The sequence below is a fragment of the Sitophilus oryzae genome, unplaced genomic scaffold, assembly GCF_002938485.1.
Source record: "Sitophilus oryzae breed Bouriz unplaced genomic scaffold, Soryzae_2.0 scaffold_1525_pilon_pilon, whole genome shotgun sequence".
Taxonomy (NCBI): Eukaryota; Metazoa; Arthropoda; class Insecta; order Coleoptera; family Curculionidae; genus Sitophilus; species Sitophilus oryzae.
This window is the reverse complement of record NW_022146198.1, coordinates 629,615-645,314: the sequence shown is the minus strand read 5'-3', so window position 1 is coordinate 645,314 and position 15,700 is coordinate 629,615. Positions and strand designations below refer to the sequence as shown.

At 30.5% G+C, this 15,700-nt stretch overlaps 3 protein-coding genes across 3 annotated transcripts; 1 reads left to right on the top strand and 2 right to left on the bottom strand.

Moving 5' to 3' along the window:
* Positions 1 to 1,248: 1,248 nt before the first annotated feature.
* Positions 1,249 to 2,921, bottom strand: LOC115878784. Its single transcript, XM_030895387.1, has 3 exons — positions 2,700 to 2,921; positions 2,492 to 2,646; positions 1,249 to 2,406 (listed from the first exon to the last, which is right to left on the bottom strand). The coding sequence occupies exons 1-3, from the start codon at positions 2,700 to 2,702 to the stop codon at positions 1,542 to 1,544; spliced, it is 1,023 nt and encodes a 340-aa protein (XP_030751247.1). The 5' UTR covers positions 2,703 to 2,921; the 3' UTR covers positions 1,249 to 1,541.
* Positions 2,922 to 4,998: 2,077 nt separating this feature from the next.
* Positions 4,999 to 13,426, top strand: LOC115878782 (ATP-binding cassette sub-family F member 3). Its single transcript, XM_030895385.1, has 13 exons — positions 4,999 to 5,156; positions 5,211 to 5,319; positions 5,375 to 5,546; positions 5,597 to 5,811; positions 5,883 to 6,039; positions 6,094 to 6,200; positions 6,250 to 6,450; positions 6,511 to 6,804; positions 6,867 to 6,929; positions 6,990 to 7,164; positions 7,229 to 7,409; positions 9,674 to 9,894; positions 12,869 to 13,426. Exons 1-13 carry the CDS (start codon positions 5,084 to 5,086, stop codon positions 13,025 to 13,027), a joined length of 2,127 nt encoding a protein of 708 aa, XP_030751245.1. The 5' UTR covers positions 4,999 to 5,083; the 3' UTR covers positions 13,028 to 13,426.
* LOC115878785 (signal recognition particle receptor subunit beta) lies at positions 13,372 to 14,496 on the bottom strand. The gene is made up of 4 exons (XM_030895388.1): positions 14,335 to 14,496; positions 14,109 to 14,275; positions 13,778 to 14,049; positions 13,372 to 13,720 (listed from the first exon to the last, which is right to left on the bottom strand). The coding sequence occupies exons 1-4, from the start codon at positions 14,396 to 14,398 to the stop codon at positions 13,513 to 13,515; spliced, it is 711 nt and encodes a 236-aa protein (XP_030751248.1). The 5' UTR covers positions 14,399 to 14,496; the 3' UTR covers positions 13,372 to 13,512.
* Between the last annotated feature and the right edge of the window lie 1,204 nt (positions 14,497 to 15,700).

Sequence of the window (15,700 nt, the reverse complement as noted above, 5' to 3'; positions counted from 1 at the left end):
CATCTCTGCTGAAACATTCGCGTCATTAATTTTGATTTTATTTTAATCTTAAATGCACCTCAATATTATAATTTTTAATATAACATATAATTACAAATTCTAACAAATAATAAAAAAATACAATAATAAGTTTAAATTTAGTATATTTTATTTTAAAATTCATATGTTCTTGAAAAATGATTATTAGAATACCTACTATTTGCCAAATTATTACTACATTTAAAAATAAATATGTAACATTATAAATAATTATTAAAATTAACTTTTATAAGCACAATCTCAGAAGCCTTTTTTGCAGACCATAGAAATAAATCAACAGAAAGTAAGATAAATTGAATTATATTGGTTAACGAATTTATTTCAATATAATATATTAAAATACCATCGAAAAAAATTACCAAATTCAACTAGCTTCCTGTACTTATGAAATATTCTACAAAAAATGGGACAATTTACGAACGAGAGCACGCTGTTAATTGTCTCACATTCTAGCTTCACTATCCAAAAACTTATTCTGTTGAATCCAATAAATCTCAATATCCAAGAATCACTTTCAATCTGATAAAAGTTCAGTAAAAAATGAATCAAAATGCTCAAATCGTAGCTACTTCTATGATAGAATATTTCTTTAAAAAAAGCTTTCTACGCTTTTTGCAATATATTTTTCACAAAAAAAAATAAATTAGCGTTACAGGGTACTACAGGGTATTGTAATAAACAATCCAAACATTTTTGGTGAAAACTTAAACACATTTTTGTATGAATTACAAAAAAATTCTAAGCTAAGTTATAAACGTTTAGCCAACCTTTCTTATATTTGAAAATAATTACACTTATCATCTTACATTACATTTAAATTATTCACGTTTAATTATAATTTGAAATAATTAAATAAGTCAAAAAACGTATGCAATAAATCTCTATTATAAGGTAGGTATAGTTTGTCCAGCAAAAAAAAATCAGATTTTTTTAAATGCACGTCTGTCGAAACCGTATACATTCTTGCTGGACATCCTATAATATTTAGGTGATCACCAGTACTTTATAGTGTTGAACTTAGTCTCTTGATTTTATCAAATGCCGGTTGCTCCTGAGCCCAGAAAGAGAATGTGATAAAAAAGATCCAAAAAAGAAATAAAACAATGCACCTTTGATGAAATGATAAATTTACCGTCTATCATTGTATATTGTACTCAAACGATAATAGCCTAGGTAATTCTCAAAAAATATAAGAAAAATAAACAAGGAAAGAATTAAAACATTATTTTATTCCAAATATTGAGTAAAAAATTGTAAACAAAACTTCTTAAATTAGAGATTGCTAAGTAAAATATCTAAAATGTTATTTGTTCTAGATCTGTACTATCAAAAAGCTTTTGTTCCTAAAGAAAACAATCAAACTGAACCACCTGAATTAAAAATATTGTCCTACAAAAATTTCAAAGAAAATAGAGAGTAGTCTTCACAGCATAATAATTTAATTTAAATATTTTTAAAAAACAATATTATTTTTATATATAAAACATAAAATAAGTACATAATCAATCAGACTTTATGGGTAAAACTGTTCCACCTATTCTAGTTATAAGTGGATCAAATTTATCATCTTTACCAATATCACTCCACAATTTTAACAAGGTCTGTCTAACAAAAATTTGAGGTTGAACATGAGGCAATTCATCTACTTCCATTGTGAATATAATCAAAGCTCCTTGAACCACTGGATTGTAATCATCACAAAAACTGTGAAATGCTTGAGCTGATTCACCAGCTACTTTTTCTAGGTTCCTGACAAGCATGACTTTACTCTCACTTAAGCTATCTCTATTTTCTGCTATAATTTTTCCATAATCATTTTCATACTTCGATTTCTTCAAAGACAATCCTTCTAAGACAACAGGACTGTTTGAACAGTCACTTAAATAGCATAAAGAATACTTAATAATGCTGTTTATAATTTTGTTCAGTGTCGGTTCAGAGTCATGTTCATATAAAAACATAACTGTTTTGGGCTGATTTAAATTTGCTATTTCTTCTAATGTTACATTAATATTAAGACAAAAATCAGCATCTTGGGTTTTTAACAGTTTATGTAAAGAATCACATATATCTGGCAATTTGATTCGAGGTTCTACATTATGTCCACTGGCAAAGCATATTATTAATCCAGTAATTCCAACTATACAAGCAAGTAAAGTGTATTTTTTCCACATGTTATTTTCACTATCTTTCACATAATTGTCAGTTTCCTTATGTAAAGCATAAGTATGTGGTTTAAACAATTTATTTTCTTCATAAATCTCTTCTTCGGTTCCATCACAATCAGATGAATCAGATCGATTTGGACTTACATCTTTTCTTCTAGAATTCTTGGCCTTTGTTGGGGAACCCGATATTTCATAAGATCTAAAAATCATGTAGAAAAATTACTATAAGGTAAAATTAGTAATTAGTCTAATGACTTAGTATAAATTATCTCTTATACATGTACCTAGATCTTGATCTGGTCTCATAAAAATGTTTTACGCTATCTGGAGTTATAGGACTCTGTATTGAATCTGAATCTCTTTCTTCTGGTCTAATAGTTTTACGTCCTTGTATACGAGGAACGATAGTAGGAGTACTAGTGGCTTCCGGGTCCAAAGACTGAAAAAAATCAATTAAATAAGCAGTTATAAGTTATCAAAACACTTATCTACCATTACTGATACTGGAACTTATAACGCCGGTTTACTATCACACTGAATAATCATGACTCTTTAACACGAAAAGAAGTAATTCGTCTCACACAAAGATGCTATTTTTATCTCTAATAAATCTTCCTAGAGAAAAAAGCCAAAAAGTTGACAAAAAGAATTCGAAATCTACAAACAAAAATATCTTTAACCTTTTGACAAAAAATAAAAAAGCTTTGACACTACAACTTAGATCATATATACCTTATTTTATATATGATCTAGGCATAGACTAACCAAACTGAAATTTGACACTTGAATAGAGATGTTGAGGACAGATCGATATAGTAAAAAATATCGATATTAGTAATTAAAATATTTCTTCTCTATAAATAAATTCGTTGTACAAAAACGGAAAAACGCTTTAAAAAGTAAGAAAACTGGGTAATGGTGTGGATCCGGTGGCTGACCTTGAAACGAGTTTTTGCTGCATATAGTCACAGACACTACGCATGCGTACATCTTTGATGTTGCCAGATTGCAAGTTATTTTGGAAATATTTTCAGTAGAAAACAAATATGTGCATTTCAGTGTTTTTTTGTCAATATATACCGTATGATCGAAAAAACGGCGTTCAGTTGGTTGGGAACAAACTTGAGGACATTTCCCATATAAAATGACAGCTTTCATAGTCATCGCCGACGCTATTTTTTTTCAATCATAGTACGCCGGTATATTATTTATATTATTATTTTAATATTTCGCACAACACGTAAACGCTTATTATGTATTTTCATAGTCAATAAAATTAAATAGAAATAAAACACTAGATTCCTATAATTAATCTAATTGCTCTAGATTATTATGCTACGTTAAAAAAGGGCTTTATTAAAAATTCGGGAAATTAAAAGGGATGTGTCCAAGTTTTTTCTTTTTTTTTAATTTTTAAATGCTGTAGCTCCATGTCATGTTCATAATAGTTTTTTTAACATTCCATCAAAACTACGGAGGCCTTAAAAGGCCTTTTAACTTCCGTAATTAAAATTGTAGAATCAGCTTCAGCAACATTAACAATTACCTCGTTTAATTCTGCTTATACATATATTGCATTTTTCTGCTACCTTAAGATTTCTCTATTCTTACACCTAATTTATGTGATTTTCTTAGCATATATGATTTATAAACCATATTTTTTTCCTAATGGAAGGATGGAATAGGATATGCAAAATTAAGATATTTGAACATTTATTTTCCAGACAAAGCATAATATAGTATTAAGATTAAGACATAACAAATATTATAAGAAAGATCTTAATATAAATCACAAACTAACTAAGTCTTAATTTGGTCTTGTATAAACACAGGTATAAAACTAAGAAGATCAAAACTCAACCTTCACCATATTGTCAAGATTTGGCATTATAGGAAACAAGAAATTACAGTAGATTAAGAAAAGAATATCAAAGTACACGATATTAAATACTGTAATGTATTCTACGACACAAACCATCTCCCTTCTAAAGAGAAAAAGATAAAACATAAAGCTTATTTTAGTCTTATCACCACACTCTTCGATAAAATATATGTCTAAAATTGCTATTAATCCACTAACTTGATATTTTTAAGAAATTTTGATACAAACATTATAATTAAAGTATATTATATTAGTAAAATTATAGGTAAAATCACAGTAAAATGTTACCTCTATCTCCCATTGACGTGTATTGTTCTATAAGACTCGTCATGGTAGTACTTCAATACATCAGTACATATAATCAAAACTATTGTTGCCTGTAAATAACTAGAAATTAAATAACTTGAAAGAAATAAAATAATTCTAATAAGTTTAAAACCATTAAGAAAATATCCGTAAATGATAATTTTTAATTCTAATGTAAATATATAAATAAATGTTATTATTATTACAATTTTATATATCATTCCTTAATTTTAGATATCAAGATAAATCTGAAATTATAAAATTAATTATAGAATTTGTATTATTATTGATTAACACTGAAAAAAAATTTTCAACTGCAAATAATTCGAAAATAAACTGCAATTTGGCAACATCGACGATGTGCGCTTGCGTAGTATCTATGATCAAATGCAGCAAATATGGGCTTCAAGGTCAGCCACCGGATCCACACCTTTACCGAAAACTGGACAAATGCTCTGTGCTGTGATATTTTGCAATTCCTAGTAGTACCACGAAACGATTTCTTTTATTCGCCAATAGCCATAAATATTTTAAACGAAGAAAGTCTTACCACAGATGACATTTCATTAACCTTTCACCTTTTTTTTTAATCTAATAAATGTGTCAAATTTTTTTTTCAGATGTAAGGTTAATAATTACTTTTTTAGGATATTTATGATTATCCTTATTGATAAATAATATAATTGCGATGGGGACCTTTAATGAATATATTAAAAACGTGTTTCCATCAATTGACGAGGATTTGAGGCAATATGTCGAAGGTGATTTAAATATTTCGTAAGTTTTATAGTTTAAAAAATAGCAAAATGTTGAAGGTGTTTTGGAGAATGGTGCTGATGATTTTGAAGACAGCGATGAAGTTTATGAAGCAGTCGGAGAAGTTCTCCATGAAATTTCCTCGGATAAAACTGAAGACGACATAAAGTAGGTTTTTATGACTATTAATTCGCGTGTGATTGATTAACATTATATATTCTAGGAATATATGCAATGAACTATTAAACATGCTAAGACCAGAAAGGAGTGCGAAGAGCAACGGTTCTCTAAAAATTCTTGATGGTCCAATTCATTTAGGGTCAATTGCTGATAATGCAGGGTCTAATGTTGAAGAAATAAAAAGTATTTGGGTAGCACAGAGAGATGATACATTGGTAATAGTATTTACTAATGCATTTTACTGTTTAAAAATAACAATTTTTAGAAAGTAAATGCAAAAAAATTGGAGAAAGCAGAAGCCAAATTACAGGAAAAGCAAGAAAAACGGGGTAAGGAAATAAGGACTGTTGCAGCTCCAAAACTGCAAACAGCTTCAGCATCTCAAGTTATTAATAAAAAGGAAAGTAAACTGGAGGCCAAGGGAAATAATAGGGCACAAGATATTAGAATAGAAAATTTCGATATTGCTTATGGAGACAGGTGAGAGAAGTTATTCAATAAAATGTATATTGTTAAAGTTTATCTAAATGCTTATTACTTTTTATTGTTAGAGTTCTTTTACAAGGAGCAGACTTGACTCTAGCTTATGGAAGGAGGTACGGTCTTGTAGGAAGAAATGGACTAGGAAAAAGTACCTTACTAAAAATGATATCGTCAGGAAATTTAAAAATACCATCCCACATATCAATTCTTCATGTTGAACAAGAGGTAGAGTATCAGAGTTTGGACTAGATAAGGTTTTATTTTTGTTTACTATTTCAGGTTATTGGTGATAATACGATAGCCTTAGACAGTGTTTTAGAATGTGACACAGTGAGACAAAGTTTATTGGAAAAAGAAAAGCAAATTAGTGCTGCTATAAATTCAGGGTAACATTTATATGCTATGACAAAACCTAAATTATAAAATAATTTTCAGGTCCAATGATCCTGATCTTAACACACAACTTTCAGAAGTTTATGTTCAATTACAAAACATTGAGGCTGATAAAGCTCCAGCTAAAGCGTCAATTATACTTAATGGTTTAGGTTTTACCCCACAAATGCAACAGAATGCTACAAAAACCTTCTCGGGTGGTTGGAGAATGAGATTGGCATTAGCTAGGGCATTGTTTTCTCGGTATTTTAATTCTGTGGCCATTATTAATCATATTACTAGTTAAAAATGATATTTTTCTAGGCCAGATCTTCTGTTACTAGATGAACCTACGAACATGTTGGATATCAAAGCTATAATTTGGTTAGAAAATTACTTGCAAAATTGGCCTACCACTCTTTTGGTAGTGTCTCACGACCGTAATTTCCTAGATTCTGTACCTACAGATATCTTACACCTCCACTCTCAAAGAATAGAGGCGTATAGGGGAAATTATGAACAATTTGAAAAAACTAAAAACGAGAAAATGAAAAATCAACAAAGAGAATATGAGGCGCAATTACAGCAAAGGCAACATGTGCAAGAATTTATTGACAGGTTTGTTGAAATCTTTAAATAGCAAGAAATATAATATAGTTTATAATTAATCATTATTTTAGGTTTAGATATAATGCAAACAGGGCTGCTCTAGTCCAATCAAAAATAAAGATGTTGGAAAAAATGTAAGTACATTTTATAACTTTGTCACTCTTTTTGGATGTTAATATATTTTTTATTTGTAGGCCTGAGTTGAAACCAATAGTTAAAGAACCAGAGGTAGTATTAAGGTTACCGGAAACTGAACCTCTGTCTCCCCCCATTCTACAACTGAACGAAGTTACGTTTTATTATAGTAAAAATAAAATTATTTTCTCCGATGTAAATATAGGCGCGACCATGGACTCTAGGATTTGTATAGTAAGATTTTTAATTATTCTTTTAGAGATTTATATATATTAAATCCAAAAAAAAAACTTTATAGGTTGGTGATAATGGTGCAGGTAAAACCACGCTCCTAAAAATCATAATGGGAATTTTAAGCCCGAGCGCGGGAACAAGGCATGTTCACAGGAATCTTAAATTCGGATATTTTAGTCAGCACCACGTAGATCAGTTAGAAATGAATATGAACTCGGTAGAGTTTTTGCAGCAGCAGTATAGAGGTAATGAGAATTTTATAGTAAAACAGGATGCAATGATGTATGTATGTAAATCAACGGATTTTTTTATTTTAATCATGGATTTAAATAAAAAAATCAACTTGTTTAAAAACTTATGATAAATCGAAAGATAACTGTAAAAATTATAAAAAAACTCTCTTTTCCTATCTATACTTAATATATAAAATCGTGTGTGACAAAAGTCAGTATGTCAAAAGTGACTGACATACTGATTAATCACGGTCCTGCTCAAACCACTGAACATAAAAAGCTCAATTTTTGCATACAGGTTGATTCTAGAGTGTAGAGGTTCGATAAGAAGGGATTTTTCGAAATTTCAGTTCCAAGGGGGTGAAACCACTAGAGATGTGTCGTTCGCGAATGATTCGTTCACAATGATCGAATCTTTAGAAAGACCCGTGATTGACTCGGTCACCTCACGTGACCCGAAACACAAAATCCTCTCCTGCGTGTCTTACTGAATTTGAACCTAAAATAACGATCGGATCATTGAAGATTAAAATGAAAAACGAACCAAACGAACTCTTTTCACGTATCGCGTCGCGTTGCGTCGTTTGTATTAAACCCCGATCCGTTCAATGATCAATGCAAACATCCGAGCCGCATTTTAATATCTAATTTACCGTAATTTACGTCTTATATTGTTTTCACATTATTAGTTAATCACGCTAGGCATCGCGTCATCGCGATCGCGATAATATTTCTTCATATAATGATTAAGATAAAATCATTCATGCATCATTTCATTCAGCGTTCCGAGTTTCGAATGTTCTGAATAAGTTACACTGAAACACAGTAAAGCGATCATTCATATGAACGAATCATGATGAACGGGTCATTTCAATGAATGACCTGGTGAGACACGGGTCACGGGAATGAACCGGGTCTTCCCATCCCTAGAAACCACCCCTCAAATATTACAATATTTTTTATTTAAAAAACAATCAGTCAAGTTTCCGAAAAAACGCTTAAACACGTATATTTTATTTTATTTTTTTACATATTTTAAAATTTTTTAAAAATGTATACAGGGTGTTTCGAAAAATCTGGTCATTGATTAATCACGATCCTGCTTAAAGCGCTTGACGTAAAAAGCTGATTTTTGGAAAACGGATTGACTTTAGGGTGTAGAGGTTCGCTAAGAAGGGATTTTTTGAAACTCGAATTCTAAGGGGGTGAAACCACCCCTCAAAATATTAGAATATTTTTCATTTAAAAACCGGTGAGTTTTCCGGAAAAACTCTTAAACACGTATATTTTATTTTGTTGTTTTACATATTTTAAGATTTTTTAAAAATGTATACAGGGTGTGTCATAAAATATGACCATTGATTAATCACGATTCTGCTTAAACTGCTTGATGTTTAAAGCTGATTTTTGACAAACGGATTGACTGTGGGGTGTAGAGGTTCGATAAGGAGGGGTTTCTCGAATCTCAAATTCCAAGAGGGTGAAAACGCCCCTCAAATATTACAATATTTGTTATTTAAAAAAAGGTTAGTTTTATTAGAATTATTAAACTTTCGGGAAAACGCTTGGACACGCATAATTTATTTAATTTTTTTTACATATTTTGAAATTTTTTAAAAAATCATACAGGGTGTTCCAAAAAGTTGGGTAATTGATTAACCACGATTCTGCTTAAACTGCTTGACGTAAAAAGCTTATTTTTGGCAAACGGATTTTTTGAAAGTCAAATTCCAACGAGATGAAACTACCCCTCAAATATTACCTAGTTTGTATATATAATAATATCGCCATATTGTATTTTCTAATGCTGACATAAATGTGAGAAAATTTTATCCAGTTTGTATGTTAATGGAAATTCTTACTTTGCTGTATCATCACCATTGCAATTATTAATTCGACGCAAACGAAGTCGCGGGTACACGCTAGTTTCCTGTAAAGCTATAAAGAAGTATTCCTATATCAAATATACCCTATTATATATCTATTCATCAAATAAGTACAAAGTTACACTTGCTGTTGTAACATTTAAATACTTTAATAGATCGAAAAATAATTGTAAAAGATTATAACATATAACACATATCCCTAATATCTATTGATCTATTAAAATGTTGGACCCATTTTTGAACTTATTTCTTGTGAATCACAGAAAATTGATTAAAATAAAAAAAAATCCGATTAAAATAAAAAAAAAGGTTTTTTTTAATCATGATTTTTTGCACCCTGTAGTAAAATTTAGTTCATAATTATTACTATAAAAGTTCTATTTAATTTAGGTAAACCTATAGAAGAATATAGACGTCAGTTGGGTAGTTTTGGAGTCTCTGGAGATTTAGCATTACAAACTGTATCAAGTTTATCTGGTGGACAAAAATCAAGAGTTGCTTTTGCCAATATGTGTATGGGTAGACCAAATTTTTTAGTTCTTGACGAACCTACAAATCATTTAGATATTGAAACCATCGAAGCACTGGGGAAAGCTATTAACAAATATACAGTAAGTTTTTACCATAATGTTTATATTTAACTTATTTTTGCAGACTTCAGTTTGTTATTTTCAAAATGTGTGCACTTTTTTATGATAGTACCTATCACAGATTCCCCCATAGGTCCTTAATTTAAATACACAATGAAACAGTTAAACTAATTTATTTCAAGACAATAAAACTACTTAATTTTGACCACCGTCAATCCGGAGTTTAACCATAGTTTTTTTATTGCAAATAATTAATCTTCATTACAGTTGAGAATTGGAACCTTTGGTGTTACACAGCAGAATAAAAACACTAAATCACCACAATACACCAAAACACTTTTACTTTTACACTGGACGCGCGTTTCGCTAACCATGTTAGCATCATCAGCAGATGATTATAAACTAAAGTACAATCTATAAGTTGAGCGTTTATATACTCGTCCAGTGGGCACCGAGTGGGCGTGGCAAAATCTAGCCAACCGGGTCAGAACCCACTGAGCGTAACAGTTAGATTTCCGCCACTAGAGTAGTAGGAACAAAGAACTTGAAGGAATTGGACCGTTGTCTCTGTTCATACTATCTTTACATTTATTAATTCTGATGCTTTCATATGCATCTAATTGCCTGTAATTTGAGACTTGTTTAATTAATTTTAAATTATTAAGATCTATACAATGTTCTTTATCAACAATATGTTCGGCAACGCAAGATTTATCCGGTCTGCAATATCTTATCTAAGCTAAATGTTCTTTAAATCTAGTTAATATTGATCTTCTAGTTTGCCCAACATATTTCTGATTACAATCTTTACAAGAAATTTCATAAATACCCGACCTTTCCAGTGGAGGTGTTTTATCCTTTGGATTACCTAATAATTGTTGTAATTTATTATTAGCACTATACACAAGTTTATAATTGACATTCTTAAAAATTCTTTTTGGACCACGGGATAACTCTCTATCAAACGGTATTGAAAAATATTTAGACATATCTTTCTTCACTTGAAAAGTCGAATTTTCAGAAATCATTAACCTATACCTACATTTTCTAATTAATTTATCAACTAGTGAAGGAGAATATCCATTACACTCAGCTACATTCCTAATGTAATCTTTTTCTATTTCATATTTTTCGTTGGAAAGTGGGAAACTAAGTAATCTATGAACTAAGAAATTTAAACTAGCCATTTTATGTTCAACACGTTGATTCATTAGGAATATATCTGCGTGTGGTGGTATTTTTCCTATAGATATCAAATTCCAGGCAATTATTAGTATTTCTAATAACTAATACATCTAGAAATGGTAATCTGTCGTTGTTCTCAATTTTATGCGTAAATTTAATGGAAGGAAAACGATTATTTAACTTAGAAATAAAATTATCTATGGTGTCTGAATATCTGTCAAAAACAGCAAAAATATCATCCACATACCTAAATCATACTCTTGGAAAATACTCAAACTGATTCTTAGTCTCCACTTCAAACCTGCTCATGAATAAATTAGCCAAAAATGGAGACAATGGATTACCCATTGCTGTACCTTCCCGCTGTTCAAAAAAGTTGTTATTAAATTGAAAACAATTTTGTTTCATACATAACGATGTAAGTTCAATATATTCAGTCACAGTTTTGTTGTCGAGACCATTTGCGTTCAGTAATTCCTTCAAGTAGCCTAAAGTATGTGGAATTGGAACACTTGGGAGATACATCAAAAGAGACCAAAATTTCACCTTCATGCAATGTTATATCTTTAATTTTGTTAATGAAAATGTTAATCTTCATACAATTTTATGACGCCCGTATTTTTTTATTTTACTTCAATTTCATCCCATTTTTTTAAAAAAATTAATCAATATTAAGAATTTCAAATTTACACTTTTGCAATCTCTGACGTCACCTATCAAAAGTGTCACGGTTTGCCACCAGGTACAAAGGTAAATAAAAACCATTCTTCTAAATGTATTTTAAAGTAGATATAAAATTAATTGTAAAATAAAACTTAAGGAACTTACGTTAAAATGGTCTTCACAGCAAAATCTCGTACTTTTGCTGACATATTGTTGTCTTGCCGCTTCAAACCAGGCTCTTCGACGGCTTTCATCCAATGGAACAGTTATAAAAACTTTTTCTGGAGAGCCTTCAGAGTTATTTAGACAGCCCTTCACAAAACAAACTTTAATACCCTTCATTACAAAAATAATAAAGAGGGTACAATAAAACAAAATTGAAAACTCAAAGTATTTAACGCCAAACGCAAAATCAACAAAATAGAAATCTAACCTCGAACGCCTCGAACATCCGAACAACTTTGGTAGTGTTTAATGCTTCGATAAAAATGGCAGTAACCTGTTAATTATAAAAATTTAAGTTTTAATTTCTAGTAGTGAAAAATATAAAAATAAATTTAATATTAATAAAATTAATAAAGAATAATCCCACATAAAAACGTATTTTTTAACGATCTTAATAAAAATAGAAAAATCTAACGTGATTTTAAGATATATAGCGTAAATACGGTAGCAGAGAACTAGACAAGTCATAATATTATTCTTCAGAGGCTGGAGCGCCCTCTGTCAACTATTCAGTCAAATGCTGATAGGTGACGTCACAGTTTTCTACGCGTCATTTCAAACCAGTGAAATTTGTATTGAATTTGATTTATTATTTATTCCTTAATTGTAACTTCGTTGCATTTCTTTTTGTATTGAGGGAGTACTTTTTAATCACTTCAATTGAATTTTATATTAAAAATAACAAAATTTTACTATGGTTAAACACCGGATCAAGCTCCAATTTCTTCTCTCTTTCTCTCCAAAACGCTTTCTCCAATTTCTGGTTCCTTCGCCATTTACTCAATAATTTAAAACTCACTGACGCGTCCACCATTTAGATAATCACAGTTCTTCATAGACGAATTTTTTGGAAGTTAAGGAAATTTCAACGAGAGTTATCGCTACGCTCGGTAGCAATTTGTGACAATAGAATCTTTTTTAGGGTGGTGTAATATTAGTTTCTCACGACGAAAGACTAATTCGAATGGTAACTAATGAGTTATGGGTGTGTGGAAACGGGTCAGTTAAAAGTATAGAAGGTGGATTCGACGAATACAGAAAGATAGTTGAACAGGAACTTGAAGCAGCACAGGCAAAGTAACTGAACAGTGTATATTTTAATATTTATTTTAAAAGCATACAGTCTGGTTGTCCTGTAATTTTATTTGTGGAAAAGAGCAAAGCTTATTTGAAACATTTCAAGAGTTATATAAAATAATTAAAAAAATGCATTTATTATATGTAACTCTTCTGTGCACTGTGATTTATCTCATAGTGTTTTTTAAGTTTTGATTATTCATATACCACAATAAATTAATGTGCCTACAACTTGTTTGCTGAACTTCAAGATTATAATTAATTAATATATAGAAAAGATTTATCTGATTTAAATATCTATTTATCTTAAAGTTTGTCAAATGGGAAGTATTCAAATTTATTTACTACTTTGTTTTATGTTATATTTGTATATATAAATGTAACAATACAAAAAAATAAATTATTACAAAAAAATAACAAAATTTATTAAAAAATGAATGTTTTATTATAAAATCATCCATTACCTAATTGTAAATATTTTTATTTTATTTAATTAACCAATCTTCCTAACCACACCTTTAAAGCTTGTAAGTCTACACTTCCATTTTTATTAAAAGCAAAAGATTCAGCAAACTCCACTTTGCAATATAAATTTGAAAAACTAAAATCCTTCGACACATCCCCTAATTTGTATCTCGCATTATCCTTTGAATCCAACTGTTCCAGTTGATTTAACTGGGTGTTCCTTAAGGTATTCCTGTAAATAAGGTATTTATAGGTGACCTACGTTTGTATTTTAGTTAAAAGTACTTACAATTCTTTCTCCAACATTGATTTTATAACACTTGAACCTTTTGCTAAAGTCTGATCTTGTTTGTTGCAAAGAATCATTAGTTCTGGTTTAGCTTTCATCACAACAGGATCAGTTAAAATGTTATACAGAACGTTAGCTACATCCCTTATATTTTTTGGGAGAGTAACTGAATCAATTACATAAATTATGCCTTTAGTACTCTCCTTATGTTTTTCGAAAAATTGTTGTCTGATGCTGTGAAATCCTGGTAAATCGATAATTGTAACTGATTTCTAAAAATTTAAATTTATGATTCTATCGCGACTTACATGAAACGTTGAATGCTACTTACTCCTTCCACATGGTATTCGTCAATATTCTCCTGAATTGATGTAAAAGTAGTTACATGTTTGTTATGCAACAACTGTGAGTAAATCAACGTTTTTCCACTTTCATTCAAGCCGGTAAGAAGTACGTTACGTTTTCCACTCTTTAGGATTCGCTTAAGAAAAAATATTACTGAAAAATAGAACTCACAATTTAAAAAATCTAACCTTAACTGACTTAAATCCACTTACTTATTGTGACGAATATAAGGAGTAGAGCAATTAAAATGGGAGAAAATGATTCTTCGGAACTCATGTCTTATATTTTTGGATACTTGGTATTTGAAAAATTAAATTTCCTTTTTTTTAAATATGGTAAACATTGGCCATAAATTTGACAACGTGTTTGACAGTTTGACAGCAAATTTTGTATTGACCTTTTTGGCTTCTACTGCCAAAGCTATCTAGCCAGTATTTGGTATACTTTTTTCTTCTTTTTTTCTTAACAAGGCCACCTGGCTTAGGGCACCCTGCCAGTTGTTTTTTCAAGGATGTCCAAATAATTACATGTAATAAATCGGCCTTTTTAACGTTCAAAAACTTTATTTTTTAAGCAGGATAAAAACCATGATAAAAACGGTCTATAACTTAAAAACTTCTTTATACCTCTTTCAATAGCAGATTGGAATTATTTTTGTGATCTATATATTGTGAATTTTAGGTCAATAGAGGTAAAAATGGTCCAGATAATATTTTTTATGAATAAAATATTTTAATTTAACATAAATCATAAATAATCTCCCTAATCAAATACAATTAAGGGACCCAAATTAATCATTGAAACTAATAGCGCTAATAGCCTTTAGAAATGAATGAGTTTTGTATTACAATTTTTTTTAAGACAACGTTTTAGGGAAAGTATTATCAGAGTAAGTAGGTACTATGGTCATGAATAAATTAGGCAAAGAAAACAAAGTCCTCCTACACTGGGTGCCTGCTCACCAAGGGATAGAAGGCAATGAAAAAGCAAATAATCTAGCTAGGAAAGAAGCGAACACTCCACTAACTGGACCAGAACCGTTCTGCTTTCCAAGTGGTAACCAACTCAAGGCGGAACTCAAGAACTTGGAAGATTCCATCCGCAACCTGGAATGGAAATCTTGCAATGGTCTAAGACACTCGAAGAAGTTTCTGAGGGCTTATGATCAAGAAAAATCACAGATCTTCCTGGGTCTGAGTAAGAACAATCTTCGGATTGTCACGGGGTTTTAACAGGACACTGTCTCCTCAATGAACACCTCAGTAGATTGAAACTAAGAAGAAACGGCGAATGCAGATTCTGTGGGGAAGATGGGGAAACACCAGTACACCTCATCACTGAGTGCGCCGAGACGACAACCATTCATGCCATGAATTTTGGTACGCCTGATATTGGAGATGGAGAACTACCCTCTATAAAACCGTCCCAGATACTGGCTTTTGTCAAAGCCCTGGGACTGTATGATGAGTTATGATTCAAGAAAGGGGGACACAATGGATCTGTAAGGTCGAAGTGATTAACCCCCCTCCCACTCATTCTAAATTCTAAAAAAAAAATTCTACTATGGTCATTAAAATA

Coding starts and splice junctions, on each gene's coding strand:
- LOC115878782 (XM_030895385.1), top strand. CDS start 5,084: ATGGGGACCTTTAATGAATATATTAAAAACGTGTTTCCATCAATTGAC. Junction 6,930..6,989: donor ATAAAGATGTTGGAAAAAAT/GTAAGTACATTT, acceptor TTTTATTTGTAG/GCCTGAGTTGAAACCAATAG. Junction 7,410..9,673: donor TTTGCAGCAGCAGTATAGAG/GTAATGAGAATT, acceptor TATTTAATTTAG/GTAAACCTATAGAAGAATAT.
- LOC115878785 (XM_030895388.1), bottom strand. CDS start 14,398: ATGAGTTCCGAAGAATCATTTTCTCCCATTTTAATTGCTCTACTCCTT. Junction 14,276..14,334: donor CCTTATATTCGTCACAATAA/GTAAGTGGATTT, acceptor TCTATTTTTCAG/TAATATTTTTTCTTAAGCGA. Junction 13,721..13,777: donor TCAATGTTGGAGAAAGAATT/GTAAGTACTTTT, acceptor CCTTATTTACAG/GAATACCTTAAGGAACACCC.
- LOC115878784 (XM_030895387.1), bottom strand. Junction 2,407..2,491: donor GAGACCAGATCAAGATCTAG/GTACATGTATAA, acceptor CATGATTTTTAG/ATCTTATGAAATATCGGGTT.